This window comes from Sceloporus undulatus, chromosome 6 (assembly GCF_019175285.1).
Source record: "Sceloporus undulatus isolate JIND9_A2432 ecotype Alabama chromosome 6, SceUnd_v1.1, whole genome shotgun sequence".
Taxonomy (NCBI): Eukaryota; Metazoa; Chordata; class Lepidosauria; order Squamata; family Phrynosomatidae; genus Sceloporus; species Sceloporus undulatus.
In genome coordinates, this window is record NC_056527.1 from 104,775,656 (window position 1) to 104,791,171 (window position 15,516).

The 15,516-nt window shown below is 38.8% G+C and overlaps 1 protein-coding gene across 2 annotated transcripts in view; it reads left to right on the plus strand.

The window, feature by feature from the left end:
• The window catches only part of HSD17B14 (hydroxysteroid 17-beta dehydrogenase 14), a 36,477-nt gene extending 21,474 nt beyond the window's left edge, over window positions 1-15,003 (plus strand). For both annotated transcript variants that reach the window (XM_042474510.1, XM_042474511.1), the window contains exons 6-9: window positions 6,378-6,482; window positions 6,950-7,017; window positions 10,391-10,487; window positions 10,968-15,003. In XM_042474510.1, coding sequence (XP_042330444.1) covers window positions 6,378-6,482; window positions 6,950-7,017; window positions 10,391-10,487; window positions 10,968-11,132 — 435 coding nt within the window. In that variant the 3' untranslated portion in view covers window positions 11,133-15,003. The remainder of the gene's footprint in view (window positions 1-6,377; window positions 6,483-6,949; window positions 7,018-10,390; window positions 10,488-10,967) is intronic.
• The last annotated feature ends 513 nt before the right edge of the window (window positions 15,004-15,516 follow it).

The following is a 15,516-nucleotide window of genomic DNA, read 5'->3' on the forward strand; positions in this document are numbered from 1 at the left end:
AACAAATGAAATTGAACTCAAAGATATTCGAGGAAGACATCTTCGTACCCCTCTTCGTTCTTCTTCTCTTGTCTCTCCTGAAGGGAAGTTCTTATTGTTAAACTTAAATAGCCCTTGCTTAAAATGAGGGATGAAGCTTCTCTGCTGTGTTCTAATTTCTAGAATCTAAATGCCCTTTGGTGTTAAGTCTATATGCCCTATATCCTTTTACACAGTATATTCAATTTTCTAATAGACTTAAATTATCTAACATTTTACGACATCACTGTACAATAGTATCTAAATAATCTTACCCTGAACCCTCTCAACGAATATAGTGATTAAAAAAAAAAAAAAACCAAAAGAGTCTTTATAAATTCTTCTGCTTCGTTTGAGATCTATTTAGGCTCTGGAATGTTAGAACAGAAATATAATGTATCAGTAATAGCATATATAGAAATCGCCCTCCAACTTAACCAGTTTTACTTCTCTTCTCCCGTCTCTCAATTCTCACTATCATTCTTACCACCCGAATTAAATTACGATTGGAGAGATATCTAAATCCCAAACTTTCCCCCAATGGATCAGAACTTTTTTCCACATTTCCTTTCTCTTGTTGTTATTTCTATTCTGGACATAACAAGATATAATATCTAATTCTCTATAATCATTGATCTTCATCATCCAATTTTCCCAGGTTGGCACTTCTTTAGTTTTCCAGAGCCGCGCTATCTCTATTCTAGCCGCTGTGATCATATAGAGAACTATCCTCCAATTCTGCTGCTCGTCTTTGGGATCAAGGACCTTAGTTATGTTCAATAGAAATAGTTTAGGATTCATTGGAATTTTTATTTCTAGAATTTGTTGCATAGTCAAATGTATTTTAACCCAGAATTTTTGAATTTCTGGACATTTCCACCACATGTGGAAATGTGTCCCCTTCTCTATTCCACATCTCCAACAATTTCCATCTGAGGTCTTGAACATTTTTTTTAATCTCCAGGGGGTAATATACCACCTGTTCATAATCTTTAAAAAAATTTCTTTCAAATTCTGGCCCACTGTGAACTTATCTGTCTTGATCCAAGCCCCTTCCCATTCGTCCATATTAATTGTCGTGTTTAAGTCTTCGGACCACTTTATCATATAGTCCTTGACTGCAAGCTTTTCTAAAGTTCTGTTCAAAAATAAGTTGGATAGTTTGGCTATTTTTTTTTATCCGATTGCCAGAGTATCTCGTCTAATTCGTTAAATCCGGGTTCAATTCCCTTCTCTTTTATATCTTCTTTGTATTTTTGGCAGATCTGAATATAATTGAACCAGGTTATCTCGTAACCCTCTTCTAAAAGCCTCTCTCTTGTTTTAATGATAACTTTCCCTGGTCCTGTCTTAGTCAGAGCGTTTTTGTAAGTTAGCCAATTGCCCTGCGAAAGCCATCTGCCAAAAAACGCCTCTTGAGGTGAGGTCCAGTATGGTAATTTGAAATAAAACAATTTTTTAATCTTATTCCAGGTAATTAAAAGTGACTTTCTCATAGCGTGATTGTCAAAATCCTTGTTATGTCTACTTTTGTCATAGCACAGAAAGGCGTGCCACCCAAATCTTAAGTGGGTATTCTCCAAATTTAAAATGTAGGGGTCATCCAACTTTATCCAGCACTGTATCCACACCATACTACAAGCCCAGTAATATAATTGAAAGTCCGGCAGAGAATATCCCCCTCTCTTTTTAGCATCTTTCAGTGTGGACCATTTTATCCTAGGCTTCTTTCCTTTCCATACGAATTTTTTGAGTTCCCTTTCCCAACTCCTAAAGGTATTTTCTTTTATCTCAATTGGTAAGTTCTGTAGTAAAAACATAATTTTTGGGAGCACTACCATCTTAATTGTAGAGATCCTCCCCAGTAACGAAAGGTTTAATTGGTTCCATCTTTTCATATTTTCCTGAATATCTTTCCAAACATAAACATAGTTGTTTTCAAAGAGTCTAAGGTTATCTTTTGCTAACCAAACCCCTAGGTATTTAAGCTTTTTTTCCTCTTTATAACCAGTCTTTCTCTCTAACAACTCAACTTCTTCCCTGGTAAGGTTTTTTGTTAACATTGAGGTCTTGTTCTTATTGACTCTTAGTCCGGTGACTAATTCAAATTGATTTAATTCATAAAGTAGTGAATCTATCCCTTGAATCGGGTCTTCCAATACTAAAATAACATCATCTGCGAACACCCTCACTTTCAATTCCAAACCCCCTTTTTTTAGCCCTCTGATGTTCTTGTTTTGATTAATAGCATTGATTAGGGTTTCCATCGCTGTCAGAAAAAGAAGCGGGGAGATGGGGCACCCTTGTCTCACCCCTCTAAAAAGTTTAAATTCTGAAGATTTCTCCCCGTTGACAACCACTTGCGCGCTTTGATTGTTGTATATTTGTCTTATCTGATCTATAAATATATCCCCACAGCCTAATTGATTAAGAGTTTCGAGCAGAAAATCCCAACTTAAAGAATCGAAAGCCTTTTCCATATCTAATGCAACTATCGCACATTTTCTCTCGTTGTGCACATGATAGTATTCTAGGCAGTTTATTAATGGTCTGATGTTGTCTCTTAATTGCCTGCCTGGTAAAAAACCATTCTGTTCTTTTCCCAGTATCGTATTTAGGATCGTTTTTAGTCTTTCTGCTAAGATGTGTGTAAAAATCTTATAGTCAACATTTAAGAGACTAATTGGGCGATAGTTTGATACTAATAGCGGATCTTTCCCTTCCTTATGTATGAGAGAGATATTAGCAGCCTCCCAAGAGGGAGGGATTCCTTCTGTTGCTATTGAATTAAGTAGCTTATTTAATGGGTTTAACAATTCCCATTTAAATTCCTTGTAAAATTTTGGAGTGAAACCATCCCTTCCTGGGGATTTAGCTTCCTTCAAACTCTCGATTGCCTTTATTGTTTCTTGTTTCGAGATTGCCTCATTTAATCTTTCTCTTTGGTCTTCGGGAATCCTATGCTTAATTTTCCCTTTAATGTACTCTTGGAGAGCCGTTTTTTGTTCTTTATAATGGCCTTGAGCCTTATATAAATTTTGATAAAACTCCCGGAATGAATTTATTATCTCTTCCCTAGAGGTGATCAATCCTTTATCTGTTTTTAATTTGGGGATAATTTTTCGTTCCCTTTCTTTTTTAAGTTTCTTTGCTAGCCATTTCCCCACTTTATTCCCATTTTCAAAAAAATTTTGTTTGGTCGCCTTTAAATTTCTTGCAATTTCTAAGTTAATTTTGCTTTGTGTTTGTTGTTGCAGGATTTTTATTTCGTTCCTTATCTGAGTATTTGCCGGGTCAGCTTTTAGCAATACAGTAGTTCCTTCTCTTTAAGTTTCTCCCACAGGTCTTTCTCCCTCATTTTGTTAATTCTCTTTACTTCCGCGGCTCTTTTCAGGAGTAAACCCCGAAACACCGCTTTACCCGCATCCCAAACCACGTTATTCTTTATCTCATGTGACTCGTTAATCTTAAAGTAAATGGCTATCTCTTCTCTCATTTTCTCCACAAAAGTTTTATCCCCTAAAAGCTCATCCCTTAGTCTCCATGAAAATTCCCGACTTTCCCCAACCTTCATCGTCATTTCAATCAAGCAGTGATCAGATAGTGATCTAGGGTCTAATTCCATTGACTTCACCTTTGTGGCCAATATTCCAGACAGTAAAAATAAGTCAATACGGGACCATGATTTATGTGGTTCGGAATAGAAGGTAAATCCTGGTTTGTCTTCGTTTTTATAGGACCAAAGGTCTTCAAGATTATGTTCCTGAATCAAATCTCTGCAGCTCTTGGGAAGTTTCCCTTGGCTGTCCTTAATCTTTTTTTCCGCCTTCCTATCCCTCTTTGGCATTATTACCCCATTAAAGTCCCCCGCCAATATTATATTGTTTTGATCATAGGACATTAGTGCTTCATTTAATTTCTGATAATAGGTATCTTTTTTTTCCCATGGTCCATAAACGTTCACCACTATCAGTTTCATATCACCTATATCTATTTCTATTATTTGAAATCTTCCCTCGGGATCACTATTTAATTCTTTCGTGTGGAAATTCCTATTTACATAAACCGCTAATCCTCTCTTTCTCTTCTTATTCGACAAGGCAAAACAATTGCCCAATTTGGGGTTTCTCAAATATTTTTCCTCCCCTTTCCTTATTTTAGTTTCTTGTAGAAGGACTACATCGTAATTTCTTTTTTCCAAAAGATGAAATATTTGTTTTCTCTTTTTTTCCCTGTTTATACCCCCCACGTTCCAGGATGCCAGTTTGAGCATCATTTTATACCTGAATTTACTATCCTCAAGAAGTATTCTAATTCTATACTTAACCCATGCAAGAGTTAATATTTATCATACTCGAAACTATATCAAACAAGCACATTCTAGATCTTCTCCCCCCCTAGAAATCAGACAAATTTACAATTCCCAAATCCCCCAAATAAAATTAAGGAATTTATAGACCTGATTAGGTTTCAAACGTTCTTGGATGGGTAAGCTGAGTATCTTCCAAGTCCAAATTCAAAAGCAGATTTGAGTTCAAATTTCTCTCTTCTCTATGTTGGGTATCCTTTTCTTCTGAAGGCAGATCTAGCGAGTCCCTTCTTCCTGGGGCTTCGTCCGCGTCTACTTCAAAATTCTTCTCTCCGTTGGATTCTCCTCCTCCAGAGTCTGAGTGTAGGAAAGTTCTGTAGAAATCTCTCGCCTTCTCAATCGTATTTATTTTGAATCTCTTATGGTTAAATATAAAAGACACCCCTTCCGGGTTCATCCATCTATAGTTAACTTTTTTTCTTTGTAGCAATGCCGTTAGGAATTTGTACTGTTGTCTCTGTTTTATAATCTGAAGAGGTAAATCTCTAAAAATAAAAACCGGGGAATCCTCTATCATTAAGTTGTCTCTGAAATTCTTTTGAATGACCCTTTCTTTTATCCTTGTAGTAGTGAAACAAATTACAATATCGCGCGGCAAGCCTTTTTCTTGGGCAATTTTAGAGCTGACCCTGAAGATTTTGTCCGTTTGCGTCTCGAGCAGATCTATCGGAATGTCTAGGAACGAGGATAGAGCTGGAAGAACTCTTTCTTCGAGGTCCTCGTTCTCTACCTCTGGGAGGCCTCTTATTTTAATGGCCTTGTCTCTATGCCTTTTTTCTTGTAATTGGAGAAGGAACTCTTCTTAAAGCTGATGTTTTTCCAATTTAATGACTTTTCTCTCCAAGTCCGCTGTACTCTTCGAATTAAGCTGTACTTCTTTTTTTATATCCGCAATTTCTTTGTTTACACAGTCAATCTTTTTGGCCAAGCCCTCAATTTCCGTTTGCATGTCGCGCCTAATTTCTTCTCTTAAAGATTTTTGCTCTTCCCTAATTTCCAGTTTGAAATTTCTCTTAAATTCTCGTAATTCCTCCAGTATCAAAGATGTTATTTCTGGCTGTTTGCTAGACCCATCTAGTGAGTCTCGTCTCGTATTCTGTTGGTATCCACTCATATTAAGCTTTCTGTATTTGCCACTTCTCGTGTCCATTGGCTAAATTTCCTAAAGATTTCTTTTCTTCCAAAGAAATAGATGTCTATCTTTGTGGGAATTGCTTACCAAGACCTCAAAAGCGGGTAGCGTTCGTTGTCAAATCAGCCTGCCCCTTTTATCTTAATCAGAGTAAATTCCTTCCACTGGGGTTAAGGCTCCAGGTGCACTGACTGAGAGTTTGTTGCTAATTAGATGTTCAACTCCTCTGTTACAATTCTAAGAAAGAAGCTAATTAGCAGCAGCACTGGAGACGAAAAGAAAAAAACTGCAAATTCCAGGATTCCATAGGATGCAGCCATGACAGTTAAAGTGGAATAATAGCACTGTACATCTGTAGTGTGAAAGGGCTCCATATTAGTTAGAAGGTTCTTGTACTTTTAAAAACCCAAAGCAGCTTTTCTGAGCTTGTGCTTTGCAGACAATGGTTCCAGGTTTAATACCTGGTTGTTTCTGTTAACCTGTGCATCTAAGGTTGATACGAAGGATGGTCTTGGTGAGCAGTTGCCCGTCAAAGTAGAAATACTCAGCTAGAGGGCCAGCTCAAGTCATTTCCCTTTTCTGTAGGGTAGCAGCAAATATAACCTCTCCTACACATCCATTTAAAGGTGTATAGTAGCCAAAGAGAACTAAGTCATCTGGGCACATAGGCAGACAATCCTACAGGCATCTCCCCTCAATCACCTCCCCACAAAATACAAAGTGGATAACTAACATCTGTGCAATAAATAGAAGAGCACTCTGCCTAACAATAGGGCTGGTAGAGCTACAGATGAACCTGCTTCAAATGTTGGTATATGCTTCTTCTATCTCAGTTTCTCTTCTTTTCTCTTCTCACAGTACTCTTTGCCTCACCTCCGGAAAACAAAAGGGAACATCATTAACATCTCCAGCCTTGTTGGTTTTATGGGACAAAAGGACGCTGTGACTTATGTCGCAACCAAGGTAGTCTGGAGCAATGGATACCTGACCTCCTGGGATATATTCTTTATTTCCTTCTTGACTGTTTTTAAATGAGCCAAATGGTTTTTAACCAGCTTTGAATTGAATGTAGATCTTTCTTTTATACTGCAATCTTTAAAATAGTAATGTGGCTATTTTAAATATTTTATGCAAAGGGATCTTGTAGCACTGTTGAGACCAACTCAGAAAAAGAAAGCTTTGCTTATGCTACCAACTACTTTCCTTCTCTCACTTAGTCTCAAAGGTACTACAAGATCCCTGTGCATACTAATTCAGACTAACAAGGTTATATTGTTAAATATTTTATATTGGTTTTAATTAGCTGTATTTTATATTTTACTGTTTCAGTGTTTTGCCTGATGAACTGCTTCATAAAAGGTTCTGCCTTAAAAGGCGATATAGAAATATTTCAAATACAAGTGTAATAAAATAAACTTTTCAACATGTAGGGTGCTGTTACTGCAATGACAAAAGCTCTGGCCATCGATGAGAGCATATATGATGTCCGAGTCAACAGGTAAGGCTATTGCTTTTGTTAATAGAGGGCTATGAACAGTAGTAGGTTAACAGATTACGTTTCTGGGATCAATAATCTTTTGAAAGTGCAAAACAAGTGGATCCTTTTTGTCCCCTTGAAATGTACTAAAACAATGTTACTTGTCCCTAAAGCAGTAGCTCACACATTTTTTTCTTCAGCTCTCTGTGTCTATTTCTATTGTCCATGTGAGCTGGAGTTTGCGGGACTTGTAGTTCCAAACATCAGGAAGACTGAAGGTTGAAAACTAATGTCCCCAAACCAGATGAGTATAGTACAGCTCTGAGGGCAGATACAGCCCACAAATCTGTTTTTATAGTCTTCAGGTCACCCAAGACTGTCCTTATTATGCTCCCCCAAGGAAAATTTGCCCCTCCTGGAAACCTCCAGAAGCAGACATTCACTTTTTAAATAACTTGCAAGGAGTTTTTGCACTGTTTAACATTATATCCTCCTGTTTTTAAAACCAGAAGTGAACTTCTGTTCCCCCCCCCCCTTCTTTTTGGGAAGGAGAATTTTGGTAGTTTTTGCAGAATCACAAAAGCCACTAGGGCAGAAATTTGGCCCCTGGGCCCACTTGCTGTTGCATACCCTGCTCTAAAGCATCTGTGAACACTGCAATTTTATGAACACATATCTAGTGGTAAGTCCCACTGTACTTAGCAGCACTAAGTTCTCAATAGACATGTATAGGACTGTGCTGTAATTGAATTCGAAATCACCGAACAGTAGTAACTTGTTTATGTGTTAGCCTGCTTGTGTGAATGTTAATGGACATAGACGCTAGCCTTCCAATCAATATCCCTGTTTTTGCTTTTCCTAGTGAAAACATAACTAAACTGGCCTTCTGCAACCCAGTGCACTTTATTATATGTGTTGGACTACCAACAGCATCCATGTTCAGTGGGGAGGATAGAATTTGTAGTTCAACGTATCTGGAAGGTGCTAGGTTGGGCTAGGTCTGAGTTAAACAAAGAACTAAGAGACAAATGGCAAAACTAAGAACATCAGCAGAAATGGCAAAACTAAGAACATCAGCAGAAAAGAAAACAAAGAAGCACCCATGAAATTAGTTAGCTATTTTGTTACTTGTTTTTACTACAGCTCCCAAAATACTTAGAATCACAGAATTGTAGAGTTGGAAGAGACCACAAGGGCCATCCAGTCCAACCCCATTCTGCCATACAGCAACTCTCAATCAAAGCATACCCGACAGATGGCCATCCAGCCTCTGCCTAAAGACCTCCAACGAAGTAGACTCCACTACACTCTGAGGGAGTTTGTTCCACTGTTGAATAGCCCTTACTGTCAGGAAGTTCCTCCTAAGGTTGAGGTGGAATCTCTTTTCCTGCAGCTTGCATCTATCGCTCCAGGTCCTAATCTCTGAAGCAGCAGAAAACAAGCTTGTTCCCTCTTCAATATTTAAATAGGGCTATCATATCACCTCTTAACTTTCTTTTCTCCAAGCTAAACATCCCCAGCTCCCTAAATTGTTCCTCATAGGGCATGGTTTCCAGACCCTTCACCATTTTAGTCACCCTCCTTTGGACACGCTCCAGTTTCTCAATGTCCTTTTTCAATTGTGGTGCCCAGAACTGGACACAATATTCCAGGTGGGGCCTGACCAAGGCAGAATACAGTGGCACTATTAGTTCTCTTGATCTAGACACTATACTTTTATTGATGCAGCCTAAAATTGCATTGGCCTTTTTAGCTGCCGCATTACACTGTTGACTCATGTTGTGGTCTACTTGAACTCCTAAATCCCTTTCACACATAGTCTCGTTCAGCCAGGTGTCCCCCATCCTATATCTGTGCATTTCATTGTTTTGCAAATTTGATAAGTATGCCCCCCCAATTCTGTCATTCAAGTTATTGATAAAGATGTTGAATAGCACTGGACCCAGGACAGAGCCTTGTGGGACCCTACTTGTCACTTCTCTCCACCAGGTAGGGGATTCAGGGAATTGTAGTCCAAAAAGTAACTTATCTGAGCTTTGTCCTGGTCTAAGATGAACCCACCACAGATATATAAAACAACTTCTGCTAAAGATTTTAAAAAGCAGGGAGATTGATCCTGGAGAAGACACTACTTTTGAATCCAAATCTTTAAATACTATAAATATTATCACCAGCACTTTGTACCTGAAAGCAAATTTCCACTGCTATTCTTTTCTGGGAACCTGCATGTTCCCAGTTATAGTTCAGCAGTTGGTTACCACATTATGGATCAGTTGAATTTGCCAGACATGTTTTGAAGACTACACTATATAGAACTTGTTGCAGTAGTCCAGTTATGATATAGCTCAGATATTTGTTACAGTTAGCTGCCAGTTCAGGATTATCCCAAGACCTGATGTTTCTGATCCAAAATATGAGACCTAGGGACAGACCCAGTGATGTCGGTAAGGGTTTCTGCATTAAGTATCAACCACAGTTGCTCACAGCTGTCGTTGAAGCGCGCGCACACACACACAGAAGTGGATAGGAGAACATATTTTCCTTCCTGGAAATTAAGACAGAAATCTTAGCTAAAAGGACTAAAGTGAAATGATCAAGGTGAAATGAATGGATTATTTGTTCCCATTTACTTAGGGAGATTGAATAAGGAGCACTTAATCCAGTTTCCCTGATTCTAGGCAGAAGGTGGATGCAGAGCAAAATCAAGGGTAAGCCCTAGTGTCACAAGGACTGAGAGGGAAGGAGGAAGCTATGTAAGTAAATACATATACCCTACTGGAGAATCTTTGCAAGCTGCAGCAAGAAATCCATACAAATTATATCAAGCTGGTGCGTCAGTAGGTGTGCTGAAGGTTTGCTCACTGCCCTTTCTTCTTGCCCAGAGTTGAGTCCAAAAATTGGAGAATTTGAACCCTCATTTTGTACTTGGAGCTAACTCTCAAAAACTGAAGACTACAATCCTAGTTTCCATGACAGGTTTCCAGAAATGGCATTGCTGGTGTGTAGCTTGGAATATATTGGCTCATCAAATGTTTTCAGCTTCAAATCCAAGAACCCACAGGCAGCATGGTCAGTGGTAGAAAACTGAAATATCTGGAGAGCCAAATGCATCCAAACCATGTCAGTTCTCATTTTTGCAGGAAATCCAAGGTATTTCAAGAAAATATGCATGGGATTTCTGTGTGCATGAATCAAATGGGATTTCTGTGTGCATGAATTTTAACAGGTAACATACGTAACAATTCTGTGGGTGTGTTGTGCTTCTAAAAATAACAAGACTTTCCTCAAAATTAATTCACCATATAGGAATAGATTTGCTTATTTTTCTTTGATGCCTCCTCCAAATCTGTTTTCTTGACTTTAAAAACAAAAATCCAAATAATTTGAATTTTAGCATCTCACCTGGCAATATCTGGACTCCAATGTGGGAAAGGCTTGCAAACGAGTCAGGAAATCCAGAGGCAGCAATCCAAGAAGGCAAAGATGCTCAGGCAAGTGTATTATGAGAGAACAGGCCTGGTACTATGGGACAATATGGGTTTTAGTTTGTATAGGGAACTAGTGAGGAGGAGTGTGTATATAACCACTAAATACAAAAATTCTGCGTGCATGAGGACAACATAGATTCTACAACCTGTGCATAATATGCAAATTTTAATTAGTTTGCATATCTTAGCTATTTTTGGATAGATGTTTCTTCTGTTTTCATTTGAAGAGCAAAGGTACTTTGGATGGCATCTGAATCCAAGCAGTGGAAATCCTTTGGAAGCTGCTCTTTAGCCTCTGAGACCTCAAAAGCTTTTCTTATAGCCTTAGGGACCAAAAACTTTCTGGGTGTTGTTTATTTTAACTGAAAACAAAGACTAGGGTAAAACAACAACATAAAATGGAATAGAGATGTGTGTGTAAACTCATGAGATAAGCATAGAGTACTGATTTGCATAACTCTTTCTTTTCTATTATGTCCATAGCTTCTGGGACGACTGGGGACCCCCGCAGAGTGTGCAGCGGCTGCTCTATACCTTGCTGCAGATGCTACTTTTTGCACTGGATTTGACCTTGTAGTCAGTGGTGGAGCTGAGCTTGACTTTGGGAAGAAGAGACAACCTGCTGCCAGTTGTGACGTTAAAAACTAGTGGAGTCCACCAGAATAAGAGGACTGCAGTGGCTGCAATAAAGTGGGATGGGAAGAACTGTTTGGGACGGATTTCCATCCAGGCAGAGGGATACCTCACAAGGCACTTGCATTCATCTGTGCAGCCCACACAGTAAAGTAGAGGTGGAATTCATGCAACCTTCCATATGTTTGTTGGACTCTTAATTCCCTGCAGCAAGGGAGAGACCATTGGGAATTGCAGTCCAACAACATCTGGAGGGCCACTCCCATACCTTCAGTAAACAATCCTGGGGCACTTCATAGCCATAATAAATTTAAATATGCTATAGTATTAAAGAAAATGCTTTACTCTAGACACTCTTATCTGTTTTTGACAGCCGTGTCACAGACAGAATAACAACAGGTACAGCTTTTCCAATATCTGCATTACCTTATAAGACAGGGCTAAAAAACCTTTGATTATCTAGATGAAATGTTACTCCCATCATTCACTTAATCAGGCTAACTGGGGTGATGGGAAATGGAATTCAATATTTTCTGAAGAACCATGTGTTCCCTAGCTCTGATGGTAACAGTTGAGTAGCAAGCAGAAAGGCTACAGGCAAAGTTTCCCTAGTTCCTGCATTGCCATACAGGGAAAAACTATTCTGGTTCAAAATGTTGCCAGTCATGGAAATTTAGGCACAGGAACTTTGCAAGGCAAAAAAGTGGCAGCCCTATCTTTAATACTACTTTAGAGACCATTGAAAACAGGTTCTGCAGCTTAAGCCCTATCTCCAGTTAAGCCCTTGATAATGTCAGGGACCTGTTTTTCCTACAGTTATGGTCAAGGTGAACTGGATGTTGACATAGAACATTTTTTAAAAAAAAATTGTTAAAAGGAAATGTTTAACTTTCACCTTCTGATCAGTGACCATGAAAGTATCAACTCGCTGGATAAACAGGTTGCCTTAAGTTTTCTGTGCTTTGCTTGACGCTTGTTAACTGCCATCAGGTCGACGTCAGCTTGAAGACCCTATGAATGAGGGTCCTCCAAGTCACCCTATTATCAGCGGACCTGCTCAGGTCTTGACTCTAATGCCCAACAAAAATTATTATTTATATTTTAATTCTAACATTTCTATAAAAAATTTAGGGTGGCATATGTTGCTGGTTCCTCTCTACTTTTATCTTCATAACATCCTTTGAGTTAGGTTAGTGCAGGATCATCAGGTCTTGGGTGAGCAGGTGAATTTGGGTCTCCTTGTTACCAGTGACACATTAAATTCACCGTTCCCAAACTTTGGTATTCAAATCTTGTTAGACTACAACTCCTGTTGTCCTTGAGTAGTGGCCATGCTGGCTAGGGATAACAAGAGTTGTGATCTACTGACATCTTGACACCCAAGGTGTCACCCAAGGTTCAGATAGGCTGCTGAATCACGGCACCATCCTGTTTCAGATTGAATTCACATTGGTACCCATCCTGATTCACTGTACCTCTGGGGGTGAACTTTATGGTCTCTCCCCTCCTTTACTGTTTACCTATAGCTCCTTTGCCTCCGTTGGTCTTGCTCTCTCTCCCTTTTCAAATTGTGTCTGGATAGGCTGTTACTCATTGATAAAGGGTGTTCATGGCATGTTCAGGAATTAGGTTTGCCAACAGATCAGGGCTGACTTGCTTCTATTCCAGAAATCAGCAGCTGAAACTTACTTCATGGCACAGAAGGAAGAATAGATATCTGCAAATTTCTGAGAAATGAGCTGTTAAGGTGGCCTTATGGGTGGCCTTATGGAGAAGAAGAGCTCCTACCTCTTTGAATCTGTCAGCCATGGCTTGCATGTTGAGCCTTCTTGTGTCCATCAGTCCAAAAGTATGGGAGCCCTTGTCCTTTTTTTACATCTGGCCACTGTTGGTTAAGGGCACAGCAATTGGTTAAAACAGTGGTGGGAAACCTCAGGCCCTGGTGCTGAATCCAGCTGTTATTGAGCCACATCTGCCCCTGGGATCCTCTAGATGACCATTCTCTGTGGCTGCATTCACACTGCACAAATAATCCAGTTTGACACCACATTAACTGCTATAGCTCAGTGCTTTGGGATTCTGAGAATTGTAGTTTGTTGGGTCACAAGAGCTCTCCGACAGAGAACGCTAAATGCCTCACAAAACTACAATTCCCAGAATTCCATAGCATTGAGCCATGGCAGTTAAGGTGGCCATAACTAGCTCCAAAGACACCCATATTTTGTGGTTTTCTGGCTTTTGTGTGGCATTCCCCTTTATTCAAAAAGGTTGACATGCTTCTCTCAAGGCTTGATTACGCAGAAGTATTGCTTTAAATTCAGATATACAGGTATTTTGGGTCCCACTGTTTTGCCTCTTGTGGATTATGGCCACAATGAGCATTCTGAAGCTGAATTTGGCCCTTAGGATAAAAGAGGTTTGCCATTTTTGCACTAAAAGGTTGTTAGTTCTGCCCAGAAGCAGCATGCTCTTCTCTTTTGTTTTTATTTTAGCATTCATATATCCTGGGGTTAAGTCCAGGCACTGAGAACTCGGAGACCATAACATTTAAATTATGGCCTGGATTACTAGATAAATGGCTGTCCTGCAGCCAACCCAGATGGCTTGGAGTTCAGTGGTAGGCCTTCTGTTTCCCCAAATAAACAGTTGCATTGTTCCCAGAAACCGCTGTGTTTTGGCACTTAACAAGGCTCTATAACAGTCCCATGTGCCTTCAGAGTTCAGCCGCATCTCTTAGCCTGGAGGAGGACTTTACTGTAAACAGAATAATGTGCTATGAGGAGATCAGATGCAAGGGACATGTTGTGATGTCTCCATGAAGTCCCAGGGGTGGGTTAGGGGCTGCATTGTTTTCCCAAACAAAACTGCACCCACTCCCACAAACAAAAATGTCCCCTTTCCCCATCAAAATGCTCTCATGTCCTTATATATGTAATGGAACAAAAAGGCTAAAACCTTTGTGACCTCAATGTTTTTTCCCCTTTAACTTTAGACGTAGGGGAAATGCATATTTACGTAAACAGTTAGCCTTAAGGTCAAAAGCTGTGGCTCTTTAACTGAAAAGGAGTTTTATAAAAGAAAAAGTAAGTTAGTAAAGGGTAGAATAGTTTTGAGATAAGCTTCTTAAATAAAATATATATCATGCTCACTTTATAAAAAGTATATTGGGCTTTAAGTTTCTAAATATATAGAACACTGTTATCTATTAATACATTGCTTAGCAAGAATAAGGGGGTTGGTTTATATCTTTGATAATAAGCAAGTTTTATATTCACTTATAAAGTATGCTGGGTTTAGATCATGAACTGAATGAATAGTATCTTTTTCTGGCTATATTAAGACATGTCAATTACTAAAAGGGCTAGTGTTTTGTTTAAAATAAATAGTGAACAAATCTTATATTAATAATGTAACAATTATACTAAGTCAAGAAGCATCAGAGAGAACTTCTTTGTCTGCATCTGGATTCATGGACAAATTTGAAAGAGGGAGGTAGACCAATGCCTGGAATTACAGATAAAAAGTTTCATCCTCATTAATTGCCAGAAATATCATTTTTTTATTAGGGTGACTAAATGTTCAAACCAAAAATCTGACTGACCATGCCAAATGAAGGTTATGAATATTAGTAACACACCCATGAATCTATAATGACTAATTTAAATGGGCATGCATTGTATGAAGTAGTATGAAGAAGGTGTGGAAAATACACATGTAAAAGGAGTTTCTAAAAGTTTGTACATCAACCAATGAAAACTGAGATAAAGAAAATTACAGCAGAAAATGACCTATAAATATTGTGCAAAATTTGAGACAGGTATGCCTACTTGCCCAAGACACCCCTTCTTTCAAGATTGTAATCAATAAATTGGAAATTGTTGCTTCACTTGTTTTGTCTTAATTTGATTAGGTACTTTGATACTTAGAAATCGATACCTCACAACGGGGAGGGAAAATGACCTTTAAAATTAGTAGGGCAAAAGAAAAGATTATAGATAGATTATAAACTCGCCCATGGATCGCCATCAAAACAGAGATCATTTTGGACTGACACGATTGATATGCGATCTTGTTTTAAGTGTAACTGGATTGGTTTTGTAACTATATTTATTGATAACGGTGCCTGATTTATGCAATGAAAAATAATAACAACATATTTTTAAAAATAGCCTTGGGGACTACGTGTAATGTGTACTTTCCGCATCCCTGGTGTAGGGCAAGGCATTTCTGCCTAAGCAGCTGTTTCCACCTGCTCCAGAGACAACTGCATCCCTGTGCTCTTGAGAAATAGCAGAATCAATCATCAGCATCCTGTGGAATAATGAACTGCCTGTGAAACAAATCAATTTGCTCCCTTAATTACTTCTTTCAAGGTGTAACTAGAGGCCAATTACCTAAA